The sequence below is a fragment of the Salmo salar genome, chromosome 18 (assembly GCF_965601325.2).
Source record: "Salmo salar chromosome 18, fSalSal1, whole genome shotgun sequence".
NCBI lineage: Eukaryota > Metazoa > Chordata > Actinopteri > Salmoniformes > Salmonidae > Salmo > Salmo salar.
The window spans coordinates 22885763-22907715 of NC_138308.1; the positions used below are offsets into that span (position 1 = coordinate 22885763).

General features: G+C 42.7%; 1 protein-coding gene across 7 annotated transcripts in view; it reads left to right on the forward strand.

Annotated features, from left to right (window-relative positions):
- Positions 1-18037, forward strand: part of LOC106577048 (pleckstrin homology domain-containing family A member 1) — a 30585-nt gene extending 12548 nt beyond the window's left edge. For 2 of the 7 annotated variants that reach the window (XM_014154735.3, XM_045700868.2), the window contains exons 2-12: positions 564-774; positions 3039-3095; positions 3204-3249; positions 6250-6347; positions 6730-6861; positions 7002-7142; positions 7264-7332; positions 10797-10861; positions 10951-11014; positions 11162-11251; positions 16062-18037. In XM_014154735.3, coding sequence (XP_014010210.2) covers positions 634-774; positions 3039-3095; positions 3204-3249; positions 6250-6347; positions 6730-6861; positions 7002-7142; positions 7264-7332; positions 10797-10861; positions 10951-11014; positions 11162-11251; positions 16062-16412 — 1254 coding nt within the window. In that variant the 5' untranslated portion in view covers positions 564-633 and the 3' untranslated portion in view covers positions 16413-18037. Of the gene's footprint in view, positions 1-563; positions 775-3038; positions 3096-3203; positions 3250-6249; positions 6348-6729; positions 6862-7001; positions 7143-7263; positions 7333-10796; positions 10862-10950; positions 11015-11161; positions 11252-11646; positions 11718-12991; positions 13173-16061 lie in introns of those variants that run through there. The other 5 variants (XM_045700873.2, XM_045700872.2, XM_045700871.2 and 2 more) reach the window with 5 other exon arrangements.
- Positions 18038-21953: the final 3916 nt, after the last annotated feature.

Sequence of the window (21953 nt, forward strand, 5' to 3'; positions counted from 1 at the left end):
TCAGAAATTACAGCAATGTATACAATATTATGCCCCCACATAAGAGCTGATATCCGTAATACAATTCTATCCACCAGGAGATGTCAGTGAGTTAGTTGGCTGCTTAGTCTTTGGGTTAAATATTGCTCACCCCAGCTCCTCAGAGTATTTGATTGTTGTGTTGATGACTGAGCTCCAGGTCTGTAGTGTAAATGAAATTGTGTTCTCAGTCGGGTTACCTTCTAGGAAATGAATGAATAACTTAAGTAGACCTGGGCTAATAATTCTCAGCTCTGAGTTTGTGGAGGTTAAAGAAGGAAAGGCTTGGGAAGACTGCAAAGGCTTACCAGATGTGAATGAAGAGCCAGAGGGAGGGAGGAGAAAAAAGGAGCCAGAGGGGGATGGTAGAATGGGTGACTGAGGGAAACTGATTAGGCTAGATGGAAAGGGATAAAGGAGGCGGGGTTGAAGTTTGTCACATGATCCCGAGTGTAGCTAGTACCAGGGGGCAGAGTAGCAGAGGCAGGCAAGGCTTTCTAACACTACACTGCAACTCTTCAGTACCCCCTCTCTCCTCCCTCCAGGCTATCCTCCATCTACCCTCTTCCCCTCCTATCTCCCGGCCCCTGGGCCAGGGAATGTGCCGGCTGGGAGATGCCTTACGTGGATCGGCAGAACCGGATCTGTGGCTTCCTGGACATCGAGGAAAACGAGAGCAGTGGGAAGTTCCTGCGCCGCTACTTCATCCTAGACACCCAACCGGGCAGCCTGGTGTGGTACATGGACAACCCTCAGGTAACACAGTACGATGGCTAGCATTAGCTGGGTCACTCTCACAAAACTGTCATTTTTCACTACTGAGATTAGCATATGTTCTTATCTATTTCATAATTACGTTTATTGATCAGATAATATGCATTTGACCACAATTTCCACAACATTGTCATTAATGCAACAGTCCAAAAAAGTAATACACAAATCAATTTCAAATATTTTTCAACATTGCTCTCCTAAAGAAAAGTCCTGAGGTAAACATAAAACCAAATAAAATAGTAACATTATTATAACTTTAAATCAGACTTTTTCCCCCAACTTGAGCTTCTTTGCCGTTTCGGTGATGAGAAGGCCAAGTGGGGTAAAGGGGTGTTTTGAACATAAGAACCCCATTCTGAAGGCATATAAGCGAATAGAATAACTATTACTACTCTAGATGATGCATCATAGGTGAATAAAACGTTATTTAAAAACTGATTGGAGTTTTTACAGGAACTTGAAAATGTGTTTTACGTAATGAGACTCATGTCCTCAGACAGTGTTTGTACCAGGGTTTCCATTAGCCGGTAATAAAAATGAAAAGCCGATAAGTAAAACTGCTGCCGACCAATTGTCCGCTATAATGGGGGAAAAAATCCCATTGCAAAATAATGCTTTGTAGCCTATTCATTGATGGAAATACCAGTCAATAGAAATACATTTGACCGGTCATGCTTATCTGTCTATAGGTTCATCTCTGTCACATGAAATCGCTTGTATGTGCAGTGTGGTTTTGACTACAGTGTTTTCCCGCTAATTGCATTATGGAATGAACATTTGTGTGTAGTCTACTGCCTTGTGCGCATTGCTGCGCTTATAACGTGAAGAAATAAGTTGATCAACATTTTCAGCAAAACATTGTGATCGATTGCGTCAGCCTCATTTGCTTTTTAAAGTTTGTTTTTGATGTAGCCAAGGCCTACTGCTTGTATGAATATGGGCTCTATTGTCCCAGAGTCTGTTTGGAATAGGCTATTTTCTTGCACAGATCAACAAGGTACAATGCAATTAGTGGGAAAACACTGTTGTCAAAAGCACACTGCACACATACAAGCAGTTTCATGTGACAGATTAAAATATCTGTTAGAAATTTAGAAAGAGTGGAGCTCTAAAGATGCAACAACTAGCATGGGTTGCTAATATAACTAGGATTGAAAAAATAGGGTACTGGTTTCAACATGAGAATCACCCAGGTTTGTTGATGTTACTTGTAGGGATGGGCATAGGCCCACCCACTAGGGAGCCAGGCCCAGCCAATCAGAATTAGTTTTTTTCTCCACAAAAGGAGTTTGAGACAGAAATAGAGACAGAAATAGTCCTCCGTTTCATCAGCTGTCCGGGTGGCTGGTCTCAGAAGAAACCGGATGTGGAGGTCCTGGGCTTGCGTGGTTGTGAGGCCGGTTGGATGTACTGCCATATTCTCTAAAATGACGTTAGAGGCAGATTATGGTAGAGAAATTAACATTCAATTCGCTGGCAACAGTTCTGGTTGACATTCCTGCAGTCAGCATGCCAATTTCACTCTCCCTCAACTTTAGACATGTGGCGTTGTGTGAAAAAACGGCACATTTTAGAGTGGCCTTCTATTGTCCCCAGCACAAGGTGCACCTGTGTAATGATTAGGCTGTTTAATCAGCTTCTTGATATGCCACACCTGTCAGGTGGATGGATTATCTTGGCAAAGGAGAAATGCTCACTAACTGGGATGTAAACAAAATTGGAGAGAAATAAGCTATTTGTGCGTATGGAACATTTCAGGGATTTTTTTGGTTTCAGCTCATGAAACATGGGCCAACCTTTTACATGTTATGTTTTATTTTTGTTTCGTATACATATAATGTTAAGTATGCTTGTTGGTGTGAAACGGGGCTGAAGGCAAAAAAAGTTAGCAGTATGCCATTGTTCCAATTACTGGTGGTTCTGAAAATGACTTCATATATTTCCACTGCACTGACACTCCACAAATAATAAACACATCTTAGAGTTTGAAATTCTGTTAGTGCTTATAAATTGAATCTGCAAAAAAAATTTGTTCTTGTATTAGATTATTAACAATGGAATAACCTTGAATTGATTACTCAAGTTCTCACCCCCATCCAGTCCCCCCCAACCACCAAGTCACTCTTCTTTAGAGTAATCCAAATACATAATATGGAGCACCCCGCATATTATAAGGTCAGGGTTTGCAACAATGGACAGTATTCAATGGTATCTAATAGTTTCTCACCCACATTTTTCCCTTATAGAACCTGCCCATCAGTGCCCACTGTGTTGGCTCACTTAAGCTCACCTACATCTCCAAGGTAAGAGATTTGCTGAAGAATATGCATATAATTGATTTTATAGGTGCTTGTTGGAAAAGGGATATTAAATTCAATAATTGAGGTTTTTGTACTTCTCTTGCCTCGTAGGTCAGCGACGCCACTAAGCAGAGACCAAAGGCAGAGTTTTGCTTCGGTAAGATTGAGGACAACTATTCTCTTTCCTCTCAGTTCCTCTCCTCAATTAATAGGGAAGTGGTTGTAACTTGGCTCAACTTTTCATGACCTTCAGTATTTTTAAACTCATACCAAACCACAGCTATAGATATACAGATTTCGGCCAACTTAGTTTCTAGATTTAGAATGTTAGTGGACACCAAACGTTCCGTTATTTATATGACCATGGGCTCTTTTTCCCATTTGCATGAGTTGAAATGACTAAATGATATGGGGGGTAGGTGAGTCCATGTTTCTGTTCAGCAATAAATCCAGCTTTTTTCAGGATTGACATGACAGTGACATCTCAAAGAGCCAGACTTTCTCAGTTCAAGGTCTGCCCTGACAGATGCCACCATGTACACAAGGCTGGGTCGTTTAGATTGACTTGAACCTAAGGGAGGAATGCATCCTTCTTGCCCTTCTCTCATCTCAGCCTGATTTTCATGTGGCTTGTCTCCACGCTACGAATAACCCTGCATAGCTTCAGCTGTTTAGCCAAAAGAGATATGCAGGATAGCAGCTGATCAGGATACTGTACATCAGGGGTCATCAACTGGCGGCCCACAGACCAATTTTATTTTTTCTGTTCCCAAGTACTCCCATGAACAAAAAAACAGACATAGGCCTATGTGATCATGTCTCAATATAATAAAAAGGTTTGAAATTATTATTTTAAAATACAATCTCTTTTTGGCCTGTGTGTGTGTGTGTCAGCATTCCCCCCTTCGCCCTCAATAGAAGGAAACACTAGTGTGTGTGACAGAACTGCCCCCGTCATCACCACACCGTTGTGTGTGTGTGTTGGGGTTTTGACAGGATGCTGGCATCCGAATCGGAACCCATTCTCAAAAGTCTGGGATATTTTTAAACCACTGTTTGCATGCCATGTTTTGTTGATTTCCACATTTATTACCATCGCACCCCTTCCTAACTCCCATGTCTTTTAAAAGTAGCTCTTAATTGGTGTTTTCAGGAAAAGTCATTTGGGAAAGGCTGTCATGCTTACAGTAAAACAAGGATCAGAGTGGCAAGCTATGATTCATGTCCGTGTATGTGTGTGGCTCTGATGCTGCGGCCCAGCTATGTGACTCAACAACACACATGTTTTGTGTGTGATCGCAGCTGTGAGTCAGATCTTAGATATCGCCCTCCCAGCTTATTATTCACTTCCTTTGAGAGCCCCCACCACTTGGTCTACACACCCCTTCAGCCAGACTGTTACAGTTTATAGTGGGGTAAATTGTACGTGCTAATGTGGCATACACACCCGTGTATGCCACATTGGTACGATTTTGGTTTCTTCTTGTTTCAATGCTGTCACTAATGGATTGATTTATAGCCTCGTCTTTCTTTTCCCATGATCTCGTTGTCTCAGTATGTTTAACAAAATGCCCATGGCATGCCAGCCTCTTACTGATCATCTCCCACTCATTGAGTCACTCATTCATTCCACACCATTAATGTTCAGTCAATGGTCACGATGTCTCCTTTCAGTTTCCATCACTGTGGTTTTTTGTGTGGTCAGAACAAGTGGGACTTAGGGATGGGCATAGTTATTCGAATATCCGAATGGACGATGGTATTCGAATAGTTACGGGAAGAAAAAAAATGAATTGGCCTATTTTAACAATGAAAAGGCTGTCTAAATGAAATGATCTATGTGACATTGCTACACACAATATATCATGACATTTGAAATTCTTAATTCATAAAACAAACTTTTTGAATGTAGTTTTTATGACATGCGGCCCATAAAGACACAGGCCTTTCGTAGTAGCCTACACCGGTTTCACATGTTTGTTGTTATTGTCGGCCAATAAAAGTGGCGCTGTCTACAGTCAGTGGCTCCATGTGTAGCAAGCAATGTGGGATATCTCTAATGAATGCAAGGAGGAATAAAAACTACGGAATTAAGTTAAATGAAAAGGAGTAGGCTACAACGAGCAACCATCAGGTAGGCTGTTTTAATTTGAATGGAATTGTAGACAACGATGGGAAGTGCGTCAAAATAGCCTCAAGTAGCCTTGGTAGCGAGCTAAGTTAGCTAGCTGACTAACATAGCTGGTTGTCTTAGCTAGCTTCATTACATCGATTTGATGCTGTCAATACCGGCACGACCAGATGGAATGATAACCTATGGCATGTACAAGTTTGACTAGCTAGTGTGAGTCTGTTTGGTCCCTGCAGTCACTGGCGCAAGCAACACACGTGCACACCCACGCTCATATAGAAACTTAAAAGAATGGTGGCCATTGTGTCACAAAGTTCTAGTGCTTAGAGCTATTCGCTGCACCATCACCCAGGCTATAATGTAATTTAACCCAACGATCTGAAGGGAGAGCGGGAAAGTGAAGGGAGGGAGGGATAAAATAATTAAGAGATCATGAAAGATGCCAAAAGGAGCACTCTGTGCCAGAATCACTGGTTCAGAGCTAATCAGGCTTTGACCTAAAACCCCTTTGTCATTGGTGTGTGTAATTTGTAATAGTCTTGAGCCCCTTTTGTTAACATATTGGTGGAAGGTCATTAGAATGGGCTGCTGATTGCCTTGATGCAATTCTCCACTCTCATATAATGGACCCAATGCTCCTGCTATGCCCTGTCTTATTACGAACAGCAGACAATCCAACCTGGTCAGAGCATTTTCTATTATTTTGGCTTAAGTAACCTGTCTAATGTATGTAACCATACCAAATGGAAAATCTCATACTAATTTTAGTATCCTGGATTTACATTTGCTATGTTACATCTAGTTTGAGAGCAGGCTGGACAATCCACTCTATTTCCTCTCAACCAGCTGTAATTAAGATACAGCCTTTTAACTTCTGTATTGTCACCAGTGACCCAATTTTATTTTTTATATGTATATATATTTGTGATATTTTTTTGTTCTTCTCTTTTGAATGTGTCACTCCCCATTAGGCCTATTTTTGATGTCTTCCATCTCTTTCTTGGTATTTCCCTTCCTCTTTCTCAGTCATAAACGCTGGCATGAGGAAATTCTTCCTCCAGGCCAATGATCAGCAGGACCTGGTGGACTGGGTGAACGCTCTCAACAAGGCCACCAAAATCACTGTGAGTCTCTCACTAAATGCTGCACTGTCTTTTATTGCTGAGGACTTGTTTTACACACAAGAAGACATAGCCTAGTCCTCTTTAGAAAACTATGACTTCCTGTTAATGACTGAAGTCATAGAGTCTTAGTAAAGTGAGTAAAATCTCAAGATTTCCTGTGTGTGTGATAGTCAAGAGGGTGACTGGCAGGATGGTTATTGTTAGGCTACCTGCCGCCCAGAAAGGTCTCTCCTAACGGTTAGAACGTTGGGCAAGTAACCGAAAGGTCACTGGTTTGACCACAGAGCTAGAAACAGGAGTAATCAGTAAAAGTAGTAAAACAGGAGGAATCAAGGTATCCTGTACATGTTAGGAATGTTTTTCACACCATTTTCTCTTGCAGGTGCCAAAGTCCTATGATGGCCAACAGAATGTGGAGACCCAGAAAGCCCTTCTGGACAACCTGGGACCCAAGAAGCAGGTCTCCTACAGGACTGACATCATCGGGGGAGTTCCCATCATAACCCAGATGCAGGTAGGCAAGGCCAGCCCCCCTATCTATCCCTAACCCTAGCTAGTTCATTTTCAGTAGAGTTGCAGTTGATAGTTTGAGCATCTGCAGACCATTTTTAGGGGACTACACAACTCAGGTGTACCCCCCTCCCCCCCCAAAAGCAGGAAAGGGGAGAGGGCCAGGAGGGTTCCGAGCGAGAGTTGCTGCATAGATCCCACAACCAGCTGCCATACTTCCTGGGCAGGCCGACCCAAGACAAGACGGTCATCAAGTCTGGCTATTGTGTGAAGCAGGGAGCTGTGGTGAGTGCAGGGGACTATAGTGGGTTACAGTAGGGGGGCTCTTAGTTTGAGGTCTGGAGTGTTACAGTAGGGGGGCAGTAGAATGAAGAAGGAATGTGTGTTTTTATGCTCTTTTACCCAGATGAGGAATTGGAAAAGGAGATATTTCTTACTGGAGGAGAACTCAATGAGTTACTTCAAATCAGATCTGGTAAGTCCTTTTCATCAACACTGGAAAGCATACTAGAATGACTTATTACTCACACACACTCGCTTGTCCTGGCATGCTCCACCTCATGTTCCTGGAATCTTGTGCCTCTGCTACACATGTCCTAGCATGTCCCTGTCTATGTGCCCTACTACACACACTCAGCGAAGAGCTTCCATGCTTGCCCATATTTTTCTCCAGCATGTCTATTTATCATCAACAGTGCCCAAGGACAGTCTTTCTCCCTTGTCGTCTTTGTGTTCCAAATAATACTGTATCAATAAGGCCTTGAAAGTTCATTTTGCTCAACAGAAAAGGAGTCCAAAAGACCAGTGCATTAAAAAAATTGAACTTTTTTTTAATTGTCCAAGGCACACTTTGAAGTGGCTAGAACAGTCCACATTTACTTTTCCTCTGCAAACATAACAAGTAATGAATAGAAAAATCAGACAACCCCATTGTAAAATAGTTGATCTATTTACCTAGTCAGCTTGTGTGTTCAATGTGAGAGAAATATTCCTCTCGAGGAGCATTCAAGTTACGAGTGCCATAGGGAGGGAATTCCCAGAATCTAATATACAATGCATTCGGAAAGTATTCAGACCCCTTTTTCCCCATTACAGCCTTATTCTAAAATGAATTAAATAACACATTTTCCTCATCAATCTACACAGTGCCCCATAATGACAAAGCGAAAATAGGTTTTTAGAAATGTTTACAAATTTATATATATAAAAAAACCAAACAGATACCTTATTTACATAAGTATTCAGACCCTTTGCTATGTGACTTGAAATTCAGCTCAGGTGCATCCTGTTTCCATTGATCATCCTTGAGATGTTTCTACAACTTGGAGTCAACCTGTGGTAAATTCAATTGATTGAACATGATTTGGAAGGGCACACACCTGTCTATATAAGGTCCCACAGTTGACAGTGCATGTCAGAGCAAAAACCAAGCCATGAGGTCAAAGGAATTGTTTGTAGCGCTCCGAGACAGGATTGTGTCAAGGCACAGATCTGGGGAATGGTACCAAAAAATGTCTGCAGCATTAAATGTCCCCAAGAGCACAGTGACCTTCATCATTCTTAAATGGAAGAAGTTTGGATCCACCTGGCCAAACTGAGCAAATGCGGGAGAAGGGCCTTGGTCAGGGAGGTGCTCAAGAACCCAATGGTCCTCTGTGGAGATGAGAGAACCTTCCTGAAGGACAACCATCTCTGCAGCACTCCACCAATAAGACATTTATGGTAGAGTGGCCAGATGGAAGCCACTCCTCAGTAAAAAGGTACATGACAGCCTCTTGGAGTTTGCCAAAAGGCACCTAAAGGACTCATACCATGAGAAACAAGATTCTCTGGTCTGATGAAACCAAGATTGAACTCTTTGACCTGAATGCCCAGTGTCATGTCTGGAGGAGACCTGGCACCATCCCTATGGTGAAACGTGGTGGCGGCATCCTGTTGTGGTGATGTTTTTCAGCGGCAAGGACTAGGAGACTAGTCAGGATCGAGGCAAAGATGAACGGAGCAAAGTACAGAGGGATCCTTGATTAAAACCTTCTCAGGACCTCGGACTGGGGTGAGGGTTTACCTTCCAACAGGACAACGACCTAAGCACACCGTCAAGACAACGGAGTGGCTTTGTCCTTGAGTGGCCCAGCCAGAGCCTGCACTTGAACCCGATCGAACATCTCTGGAGAGACCTGAAAATAGCTGTGCAGTGACACTCCCCATCCAACCTGACAGAGTTTGAGAGGATCTGCAGTGAAGAATGGGAGAAACTCCCCAAATACTGGTGTGCCAAGCTTGTAGCTTCATACCCAAGAAGACTCATGCCTGTAATCGCTGCCAAAGGTGCTTCAACAAAGTACTGAGTAAAGGGTCTGAGTACTTATGTGAATGTGATATTTCAGATTTCAAATGAACTGTTTTTGCTTTGTCATTGAGTTATTGTGTGTAATTTATTTTATAATAAGGCTGTAACGCAACATCATGTTGAAAGAGAAGCTAAATTGGTGTGTGTGGGGAGGGGGGTTGGTTTAGTAAAATCATCACCATCTCCATGGTAACCCTGTAAATGGCAGGAATGGGCAGATGAGGTTAACATTACAACAATTATTATCTGAGAATATTTTGAATAGTCGAACAGTGCGCACAAAATAAAACTCCTGGTCGCACTGCAAACAATTTCGTTGCATATTCGGCCAAATTGATCGCACTTTAAAGCCCTGACCGGCGTTGTGCTTCCAAACTGGGTATTTCACTTGCGCAGCCCGTATCAAAATGTATTTTGCCGGTTAGGCCTACTTTAGACATTTTTGCATGAGTTAGTCTATCCAGGCAAAGTAAACTTGGCAATGTGTCGTATTCTCACGTGGGGAGAGTCAAAATAAGCTCTGCGCGTGGACAAATTAGAAAACTGTAGCACCACACAAATAAGGGACAGTTCCCGGTGTTGTGCCGAAAATCTCCCCCCTGCCAGAATCCCCCCTTCTAATTTCCATACTTTTGTGGCTAATCAAATACTTTCTGTGGCAAATATCAGTCAAATACTTTCAATAGAACAAACTTCACGTCAGGATAGGCAACCGAAATGAATCATTTAATGTATGTGTGTTATGTTAAACGTAGAGGAGGGAGTAAAATGTTGCCAGTCAATACACATTTCAGAACAACTATGGCTGAGTTATTATCCTTACACTTTCAAAAATACTAGTCGAATAAGACACGGGAGAGATGACGAATTTTGGCAAAGAGATTTATTTATAGACTAATACAAAATCAGAAGCGGATTTAGGTACGGGTTGCATCTGCACGGGGTGCCCCCGGGCGCGGGCGCTGAAGGGGGGGTTCGCCCATACAAGCTAGAACCGCCACATACACTTGAAACAAATAGCCAAACCGAAAACTGCAGATAAAAATGCTTTCTGCTACTAAGATCAGTGAAATGTAGGCTAAACTGACAACGGAGTGAAGAGCAGAAATCTCAACTAGCATGCAAGTTGCAGCAATGAAGAACGCGAAGGGGGGGATTTTCGGCGCAATTTAAAAAAAACTGTTATGGCTCACTCACGGGAACATGGGTATCCGAACAGATGCAGGACTCTATTAATGATTAGCCCAATAGTGCAAATGCAGATAGGCAACCCCATGTTTCAGCCTATTTATTTATAGCCACTATGCTGCATTAGTAGGGCTACAGGTGATAATGCTTATTGCTAATATGGATTTAAGGTTAGAGGGTAGAGTTGCTCCCCCTCCTATGTTCTAATATTTTTTTTACAAATACTTTAACCAATATGTTCTTTAGCTCATTTCCAGAGGTGGACATTATATTTTAGATTGTCAGCATTTCAGTCATTTTGGAGTAGAATGTCCTTTTAAAAAGTCGCCAGAACTGAGTTATAGCACACGTTATACATTTTGGGTTCTTAAATTCTCTTGCCCCCCCTCCCCCCCCTCCAGGAGAAGGACCCTCTAAGAATTATTCCATTGAAGGACGTCCACAAAGTTCAGGAGTGCAAACAGAGGTACTGCACAACTCTCAGCATTGTCATGGTTGAAGGAAGCCTCTACATTTGCATGTAACTTTGATCACTGTTTATATTTGTATTTCCAGTGACATCATGATGAGGGATAATCTCTTTGAGGTTGTCACCACATCTAGGACCTTTTACATTCAAGTGAGAAGAGATTAAACATATTTTTTCTATGACATATGTCTAGATTAATATTAAGAAATATCCCACTCAGTATATGTATTTCTCTCACCTCTGACTCTCCCCCTTTACAATTTGCCCCATTGTCCCCTGTCTCTTCTCTCCCTGCAGGCTGACAGTCCAGAGGAGATGCACAGCTGGATCAAGGCTGTCTCTGGGGCCATCGTAGCCCTGCGGGGACCTGGGAGATCTGCAGCCACAGTACGTAACCACCCACCATGTCACTGGGGTTATAGGGCTACTGCATGCCATCTGGCTCTTATGTTCAGTCTCCCGTCTGTCTGGTCCTTAGTAGAAACACAAATTGATCTGTTCTCTATTTGTGTCACGTGTTCATGGCAGCCCAACACACACACACACAAACAGTGGGGATGCAGGGAGGAGTGTAAAGTATGTGTCACTTTCTGTACTCACTACGGAGGGTAGAGGTTGGTCCCCCTCCTACTGTAGGTGTTAGCCCCCCTGGCACAGCATAGGCAATGCAGTCGCCACATCTCCTCTTTTCTCTTCCACTCCCTCTCTTTTCCCCCTGTACTGTGGGCAAGCCTGGCCCTTCCCAACCTGCTCTAATCCAGCTGTCCACTGTGTTGTTGCAGATGCGGCAAGCCAGACGGCTGTCGAACCCCTGTATACAGAGGTATACGGCCCGAATCGGGGAGTGCAGCACGTATGTCAGCTCCTGTTCCCCAAAGCTCCTTCTCTGTACTGTTGTTTTTCACTAACCTTTGGTTTTTGATGTCTTGGAGTGGACTGGAGAGTCACCACTCTGCCTCCCTAAAAACTGTAAATGACCTCCCTGTGTGGGCTCTAACCTCTCCACCCCGCTGCCCATTCTGTAACTCCAACTCAGACCTTCTCTCCTCTACCTCTGCTTCTTTGCTTTTCCTGTCATCCTGTTCATGCTATACCTCAGCTCTGGGGTTAGTCCCATAAACTCATTCCCTTGATTTAATGTAGCTTAAAGGGATACTGCGAAATTCTGGAATTTAGAGTCCGATGAACTCGTTGATACATTTTTAGATCTCTGTGTAAGGGATGTTTGTGGTAGTTTCGCAATGCTACCGTACCTGTAGACTTCATCATTACACTAACGCTAGTTAGCATTGGCTCACAATACTACTGCTAACTTCCTTCATACAGCACGCAGAGACATAAACATCGTATCCAAGAGTTCATCTGACTAAGTAGAACCACAATCTCCCAGTATCCCTTTAACTTCCCTGGACCTTTGCAGCTAGTCACTGCCTCCCATTCACTTCCACACCCACTCATCCCGCTCTTAACCGCAGGTAGCCTAGCGGTTAAGAGCATTGGGCCAGTAATCAAAAGGTTGCTAGGAGCCAACTAGGTGAAAAATGTGTCTGTGCCCTTGAGCAAGGCACCTTAACCCTAATTGCTCCTGTAAGTCGCTCTGGATAAGAGCGTCTACTAAATTCATAAAATATAACTTGCTATTGTGGCTCTGTTACCATTTGAAGATGACTAAACTTTTTAAACATCCCTCTGCAACTTCGAAAACCCTTACCACACACACACACATTTGAAATCTGTACTAACGCATCTCTGGTACAAGCACAATTTACAAAAGGTATAAAATCACTTGTTTCCCCTTTTGATGGTCTTCGTATTGATTGTTCAATGAGTGTATAATGGAGCCAGCCTGATTTGAATCTTACCTTAGTGTGCACTTGTTCACTTCCCCTGATGGATTTAAAAGTAAAGGACAATATGGTGGAAACACCCAATGCTTTTTAAATGCGTCGTAGGGAGGGAGTGTATGAATGCACACTTCAGGAGAATTGGGACGCTACCTCTCTAAGATGTGTTGTGTAAAAATGTTTGTACAAACCTGTTTCCTGTTTCTGTCTATATCACTTCATATGTGCTCTCACACTCTCCTTGTCTCTCTTTCTCTCTCTCGCTCTCTCTGTGTCTCTGCAGTCTCCTGCAGCTGTGTACCTGTCTTAGATGTCTCACATCCTGCCTGTCTCTAGTTCTACTTCCTGTCCGCTGCCTGTATTTCTGTTTACTCTCTCACACCGTCGACTTGCATAACCCAGTTAACTTCAAACTTTATTTAAAAAAATGAGAATAAACTTCATCTTTGGGAGCTAAACCACAATCATCTTGACATAAATAACTGTTTAGCTGTTTGTTTGCGTTGTGTATGATGACTTCCTCTGTGTATGTACACTCGGAAGCTCATGAACTAACCGACCTAGCATACCTGAAGAATCACGTAGCCCTTTGTTTGTTCACACACAGGCCGTTATGGTGTCGGTGTTTCTGTTGAATGGCCTGCTTCAAGTCATGCAATTAAACTGCTCATTCAGTACCAGTCAAAAGTTTGGACACACCTACTCATTCCAGGGTTTTTCTTTATTTTTACTATTTTCTACATTGTAGAATAATAGTGAAGACATCAAAACTATGAAATAACACACATGGAATCATGTAGTAACCAAAAAAGTGTTAAACGAATCAAAATATATTCTATTTTTGAGATTCTTCAAAGTAGCAACCCTTTGCCTTGATGACAGTTTTGCACACTCTTGGCATTCTCTCAACCAGCTTCATGAGGTAATCACCTTGCGTGCATTTCAATTAACAGGTGTGCCTTGTTAATTTATGGAATTTCTTTCCTTAATGCGTTTGAGCCAATCAGTTTTGTGACAAGGTTGGGGTGGTATACAGAAGACAGCCCTATTTTATAAAAGACCAAGTCCATATTATGGCAAGAACAGCTCAAATAAGCAAAGAGAAACAACAGTCCATCATTACTTTAAGACATGAAGTTTAGTCAATCTGGAAAATTTCAAGGACTTCGAGGATTTCAAGGAAAATTTCAAGTTTCTTCAAGTGCAGTCGCAAAAATCATCAAGCACTATGATAAAACTGGCTCTCATGAGGACCACCACAGGAAAGGAAGACCCAGAGTTACCTCTGCTGCAGGTAGGTACCTCTAAATGCTTCAGAGTTCAAGTAACAGACACATCTGAACATCAACTGTTCAGAGGAGACTGCGTGAATCAGGCCTTCATGGTCGAATTGTTGCAAAGAAACCACTACTAAAGGACACCAATAAGAAGAGACTTGCTTGGGCCTAGAAACATGAGCAATGGACGTTAGACCAGTGGAAATCTGTCCTTTGGTGTGACAAGTCTAAATTTGAGATTTTTGGTTCCGACCGCCATGTCTATGTGAGACGCAGAGTAGGTGAACGGATGATCTCCGCATGTGTGGTTCCCACCATGAATCATGGAGGAGGTGGTGTGATGGTGTGGGGGTGCTTTGCTGGTGACGCTGTCAGTGATTTATTTAGAATTCAAGGCACAATTAACCAGCATGGCTACCACAGCATTCTGCAGCAATACGCCATACCATCTGGTTTGGGCATAGTGGGACTATCATTAGTTTTCAACAGGACAATGACCCAACACACCTCCAGGCTGTGTAAGGGCTATTCGACCAAGAAGGAAAGCGATGGAGTGCTGCATTAGATTACCTGGCCTCCACAATCACCCACATCTACCCAATTGAGATGGTTTGGGATGACTTGGACCGCAGATTGAAGGAAAAACAGCCAACAAGTGCTCAGCATATGTGGGAAGTCCTTCAAGGTGAAGCAGTTTGAGAGAATTCCAAGAGTGTGCAAAGCTGTCATCAAGGCAAAGGGTGGCTACTTTGAAGAATATCAAATATAACATATATTTAGATTGTTTAACACTTTTTGGTTACTACATTATTCCATATGTGTTATTTCATAGTTTTGATGTTTTCACTATTATTCTACAATGTAGAAAATAGTAAAGGGGAAAAACCCTGGAATGAGCAGGTGTCCAAACTTTCGGCTGGTACTGCACATTTTTACATGTTCTCTGTCCGGCTGCATGTTTGAATTAATGGTACAGAATTATGATGACTTTGGTGATGTTTTCCATATAATTTTGAACTGATGGGGGGGCATTTTGAAATGCCAGCATGGGCAATCAGGTGTTCTTTTATTTAGGTTCACAAACTGTTTTTGCTGGGTGAATGGATTGGGTTAACAACTAATACGTGCTACTTGGCTTGCTCCCTCCTTAAAACCTTCTTCGGGATTGGTGTCCCTTCCACGGGATGGTTGAGCTAACGTAGGCTAATGCGATTAGAATGAGGTTGTACGTAACAAGAACATTTCCCAGGACATTGACATATCTGATATTGGCAGAAAGCTTACATTTTTGTTAATCTAACTGCACTGTCCAATTTACAGTAGCTATTACAGTGAAATAATACCATGCTATTGTTTGAGGAGAGTGCACAATTTTGAACAAATTGGGCACATTTGGGCTGTCTTAATACAACATTTTGAACAGAAATGAAATGGTTCATTGGATCAGTCTAGAACTTTTCACATACACTGCTGTCATCTAGTGGCCAAAATCTACATTGCACCTGGGCTGGAATAATACATTATGGCCTTTCTCTTGCATTTCAAAGATGATTATACAAAATGAAGTTTTTTTGGTTTCTTTGTATTATCTTTTACCAGATCTATTATGTTATTCTCCTACATTCCTTTCATATTTCCACAAACTTCAGTGTTTCCTTTCAGATGGTACCAAGAATATACATATCCTTGCTTCAGGGCCTGACCTTAGATTTCGTTATGTCATTTTAGGCGAACATTTTAAAAAGGGGGCGGATCTGTAACAACACCACCAACTGGTCACTGATATGTTCTTTCTTTATTCTTCACCTCCTCTTGTTTTTACAGAGAGTGAAATGACATTAAAATACTAATTTAAAAAAAAACAAGCACTACTGCTTCTGCTTGCACTACCACCGTCACAGCTTTACCAGCACTTCTACTGTCTGCTACTACTACCACTGCTGCTGCATCAGCCGCTACACCACAAGTCTGCAACTGACTCTATTCACAACTGTTTTCCAAATTAGATTTTCGTCACCGCCCTTGGTCCCTGTCTGACTGTGATTCTGTGGGACACACCCCTCTGTCCTCTCTCAGCAGGAGTACTGTGGCTGTTCCTCCCCTTCCACATTCTACCGCAGCCACCCGGGGCCCCCCGTCCCTCGCTCGCCCATATCTGCAGTGCCACCCTACCCAGGGTGCCCTGCTGTCGCGGGCGGTGCACGCCCGGAGCCTGGCGTGGGACAGCGAGCATTTCATGAGCCTCCTGCCACGACCCAGCCACGCCCGACTGTCACTGCAGGAGACACGCCTGTCCAAGTGACCGCTGCCACCACCCTCGAGTCGCCATGGAGACGGTGCAGCACCTTTGAGGGCTACCCACCAGAACCCCCACTTGACTTGGACCCTGCCGACCTGCGGTCAGTGAAGTCTGACCCCTACCCATAAACTAGGAGATGATGTGTGACAACAGGGATAATGGAGGAAATGAGAGGAGTGCTTTTGAATAACCAAGAGAAGCAGAACCAGGGGGCTGCTGGTCTCCTCCACCAAACTGACCGGAAGTCATCTGGATAGAAATGGCAGAAAGCAGGAACTGGACTCCATGCCAAAGTGAATGACTGTATAATATGTCTGACCTCCATCCATCTCATGTTACCTAACCCAACTAGTCAACCCTGGTCAGATATTAGAGTTGAAAGTCACTCAGGGACAGGGGGTTGCGTTCTCTCCTGGTGTTTCATTGTTATTCATCTGCTCAGTTGAAGTCGAGGCCTGTGGGCACATACATAAAGTCATGCAATCAGCTGTGTGTCTGTGTGTGTAGGGAGGGTGGGATTCACACTGAGTTATACGCCAAAGATTCGTCATTTGCCACTTTCTCCCACCTCAGATGAAACGTTAATGTTCATTTAGATTTAATTAGATAAAAAATGTAATGAAGAGTTTTACCTGCAACTCATGACTAGACACAAAGATTAAGTTAACAATTTGTGAGCTAATGAGTGTATATTTTAAGGGAGCAAGCTATATTCTCTGAGGGAATAGTTGTCAAGCTACAGAAATAATCATGCCTGGTCATTTCATACATTCACTGTTGTTCTTATTGAACGTTGTCTTTATCTGATTTTAAAACCTACATACAATCCCACTGAAGATCCACACCATAATATTACAGTTAGAAAGTTGTTGGCACACACTGTGGACTGGTACGAGAGGACTGTGCAGCTCCAAAGCAAGCCATGTGGGTCGTTCCACCAATTCTGCCTTTTTGAGAAGTATAAATTGGTAGAAAAAAAAAACATTTATTTCACTTTTATTTAGCATTCTGTCACATTTTCAACTTTAGCAAGTCTTTATTCAGATGCAAAAAATCTGATTTATTGTATTCTTTGTGTGGTCTATATTAAAGGCTACTTCATTTAATTGAACAGACTTAAATGTGATGTTGGTGCACAATTTTTACTTAACATTTCAAAGGGAAGCAACAGGCACTCATTTCGTGCAACGATCCACAGATGTTTGCCTAATCCTGCAGGGTACTGTTTTTGGGGTTATCTTCGGATTTGTACCAATAGGATTTCAGTGGGGGAGTGAGTTGAGCGACAGAGTAAAGGTGGCTTCAGTACGGGACCAAAGTTAACAGCAGTCACTACTAGGGAAGGGATGGCCAGAGTGTCTTGCAGAGATGATGTTTAAATAAATACTGGTCACCAAACCTGCCTGACCTCTTCAGACCTGTATACTGTACAGTGGCTTCAACCATTTTAGTGACTGCTGCCCTATTTGTTGAGTTATGACAATGACAGCTGCTGTTTTGTGTGTGTGTGTGAAAACATTGGTTTTGTTCAACAGTTTATTATGGGATGGTTTTATTTTATGTTGTAAAATTATGTGGTAAGATGTATATTTCCGTTTGAACTTCCCTGTGCCTGTATTGCCAGGTAGTGGAGGTTAACCCAACAATACAACTCAAAGGTCTTATTTCAATAGCTCTCAGTAGTGGTTTTGCAAAACCATATAGCTGCTAAAGTGCCATAAATTCTATAAAAATAAAAGTTATTCTAACCCTTTTTGTCTTGTGTACTAGATTTTAATTATGTGGCTATTTATTATGTGGATGACTTGAAAGAAATACTTTAAAAATGTTCATGTGTTGATTTAATTATTGCAAATCAGTTCAATCAAGATGAGCAGTTGCTCATACAACTCCCACTGGTCATTAATTAACACATTTTGAAATAAAATCAAGGACTAAATCCAGATAAAGCAGACAATTCTATGAATGCATAAAAAACTGGAATAAACTGCTAAATATTAAGAAATGGTTTAACAGCTCTTACGTAGCCTCACACTTAATTGTATGACTACTCTGCCCCCTGGTGGTGAAATGTAAACAGTTAACTTTCTTCCCAGGGTGGAAATGCCACTATTGACTCACTCCTATACAGCCTGAACTTTGGTAATGATGGTCAGTCAGCATTATCTATGTGTCCAATCATTGACCTGTCAAGTCTAAACAGGGTGTGGTGGTATGAGTTGTGTTTAGTCGAATGGGGTCCCACAGTGACCAATGATGATGCCATACGGTTGCTTGTGGAAAACAAAAACGACTACATCTGGATTGACTCAGGGCCAGTAAGAAGTGGGTGAGGTAGCCCAGTCTGTATATGCTTTTATTGGCCAGCAACAGTGACTTTTGTTGGGCTTCAACATTGTTTTGATCACACGGACTGGGATACGTTCTGGGTACCCTCAGAGAATAACATTGACGTTTACACGGACACGGTGACTAGGGTTCGTCAGGAAGCGTATAGGGGATGTTGTTCCCACGGTGTCTATTAAAACCCACCCAAACCAGAAACTGGATAGATGGCAGCATTCGCGCAAAACTGAAAGCGCGAACCACCGTATTTAACCATGGAAAGGTAACTGGGAATATGGCCGAATACAAACAGTGTAGTTATTCCCTCCGTAAGGCAATCAAACAGGCAAAATGTCAGTACAGAGACAAAGTGGAGTCGCAATTCAACGCATCAGACACGAGACGTATGTGGCAGGCAGTGGCGACCTGTCATTTAGGGCAGGTGGGGCTCCCCACATTTTAGTAAAAAAAAAAAATATATACAAAAAATTGGGGGGCTTGCCTGTTTTTCATGTTATTTTGGCCTGCAACAGTGTCACATATCAGTTTGCAAATAATGCAAAAAAGAATCCTTGAGTTAATGAAGCCGCATACAGCAAACATGGTCTCTTTTTTTCTTTCTTGAGAAAGGCAGCTCCAAAATGCAGGTGTTTCAGCCTAGCCCAGTGCTTTCTGTGGTGGTGGGGCAGCCAGTGGGAAATACGGAGCGTAGGGGGTTGGTAATGTCTACTTGCGCTGTGATTGGCTCAGTGTTCTGTCACTCATGGTGACACTACGTCACCGCCGTGTCTAAGGGTAGAGCTAAAAAAATTCAAGCCCCTTGGGTGCTGCCGAAGAGTTACATTAGAAGTGCCCATCCTAGAAGGCTCAAGGTAAGGTCATTGGCCACAGATAAAATTACGCAAAATCACATTATATCTACTGTAGCTTTGATTGGACTGATCGTGTCAACATCATACTTTCAAAATCTTAGCTAGCAGTCATCATCATGAATCAAGCCGACAATCTACTGGCAAATCCTTTTTAATCCTTGTCATATGAAGATAAATAATGAAGAGAAATGATAGATAAAACGTATCGGTGCTCATCGACCATTGGACATAAACATTACACAACAAGTTGGAAATCGCAAATTCAACACAAAGTGGTTTGGAACGAATCAGTGTCTAACTGCAAGCATTGCAAAGCAATCAAATCTAATCAAATCAGACTTTATTTATCACATGCGCCAAATACAAGTGTAGACTTTACTGTGAAATGCTTACTTACAAGCCCTTAACCAACAGTGCAGTTCAAGAAGAGCGTGCTATTCAGTGGAGTGGCTGTGTGGTCCAAGTCTGGGATTAAGGGTCTTTTTTCCAAGTTTAAAATTATAAACATTCAACATTGGCCATGCTGTCAATGAAGCATGATTTGTACTGCGCTCAAAACAACTGTTAACTCGGAACTGGGAAATCTCAGACTTCAGTGAGTCAAGACAACTGGGAACTCGGGGGAAAAAATAGCTCAGACTGGGAAAATACGTTTTGAACAGTCATCCAACTCGGAATTGTAAATCGGGAACTCGGGCATGTTTCTAGAGCTACGACCTGAAGATCAATGATGTCATCATGATTCAACCTTTTTTCAGAGTTCCCAATTGTCTTGAAAGCACCATAATTCCAGAGAATGCCAGATGTTGCCTTCCTGTTCAAGTGAGCACAGCACAACAAGGTGAGTCCAAAAATGTCTTGTATGCTGCTGCATAAATGATGTACTATGCCAGGGAGATATGTATACTCCCTGGCATAGTACATAGCTAAGAAAGTAATACTAAGTGTATGTTGTGTAGTAAGCTGATATTAGCCCATATTCCTCACCCTAATAATTTGGTCTATTATCCCCTCTTAATTTCTCCTACTGTTCTGACTTGGTGGTGTACATGTAGCCTATAACCTGTTTTAGAGAAATGTAATCATCGAATATTGTAAGAGCTTTCATTGTCTGCTTATATGCCCCCTTTATTTATCCTACGGTTCTGACTTGGTGTACAGGGAGAACATCCATGTTCTGAATTCTGTCGCTGTACATTTCAAAAGTGCTGAACAAATAGTTATATTGACTACTTCCGTCCTAACTTGCTCATTAATGTCTTAATCGAAATTACAGCTTGTTGTCCCCGTATGCCGTAGTTTGTACATCTTAATTGTCAGTACAAACCACATTTGTTTAAGCAAGTCAGCCAAATCAGCTATGTTTTTTTAAAAGGCAATAAATGAGGCTGAATGAACTGTTTCGCTGCCAGACAAGGCTCTGCTGATAGCCAGGTGTAGCAGTGGTAAGGTGTTGGGACTGCTGTTGGGACAGCTTTACAGTTTGTGGGCACCGTTTGTCACCGTTATAGTGCAATAATGTATTGTTTAGTGTTGTGTAGTGGCCTTGCATGCCACATATTTTTTTTGCCCCACCAAGATTTACATGCTAAAATCACCACTGTTGGCAGGGACAACAGACACTCACGGATTACAAAGGGGGAAAAAACACCATCTTGCTCCCAGACAAGCTAAACGCCTTCGCCCGCTTTGAGGATAACACAGTGCCACCGATGTGGCCCGCTCCCAAGGACTGTGGGCTCTCGTTCTCCGTGGCCGACGTGAGTAAGACATTTAAGCGTGTTAATCCTCGCAAGTCTGGCTGGACCCAGACAGCCTCTCTAGCCCACATCCTCAGAGCATGCGCAAACCATCTGGCTGGAGTGTTTATGGACATATTCAAACTCTTCCTATCCCAGTTTGCTGTCCCCACTTGCTTCAAGATGTCCACCATTGTTCCTGTACCCAAGAAAGCAAAGGTAACGGAACTAAATGACTATCGCCCCGTAGCACTCACTTCTGTCATCATGAAGTGCTTTGAGAGGCTAGTTAAGGATCATATCACCTCTACCTTACCTGACACCCTTGACCCACTTCAATTTGCTTACCGCGCCAATAGATCCACAGACGATGCAATCGACATTGCACTGCACACTGCCCTATCCCATCTGGACAAAAGGAATACCGATGTAAGAATGCTGTTCATTGACTATAGCTCAGTCTTCAACACTATTGTACCCTCCAAGCTCATCATTAAGCTTGGGGCCCTGGGTCTGAACCCCGCCCTGTGCAACTGGGTCCTGGACTTCCTGCCGGGCCGCCCCCAAGTGGTGAAGGTAGAAAACAACACCTCCACTTCGCTGATCCTCAACACAGAGGCCCCACAAAGGTGTTTGCTCAGCCCCGTCCTGTACTCCCTGTTCACCCATGACTGCGTGGCCACGCACGCCTCCAACTCAAGTTTGCAGACGACACAACAGTAGTATGCCTGAT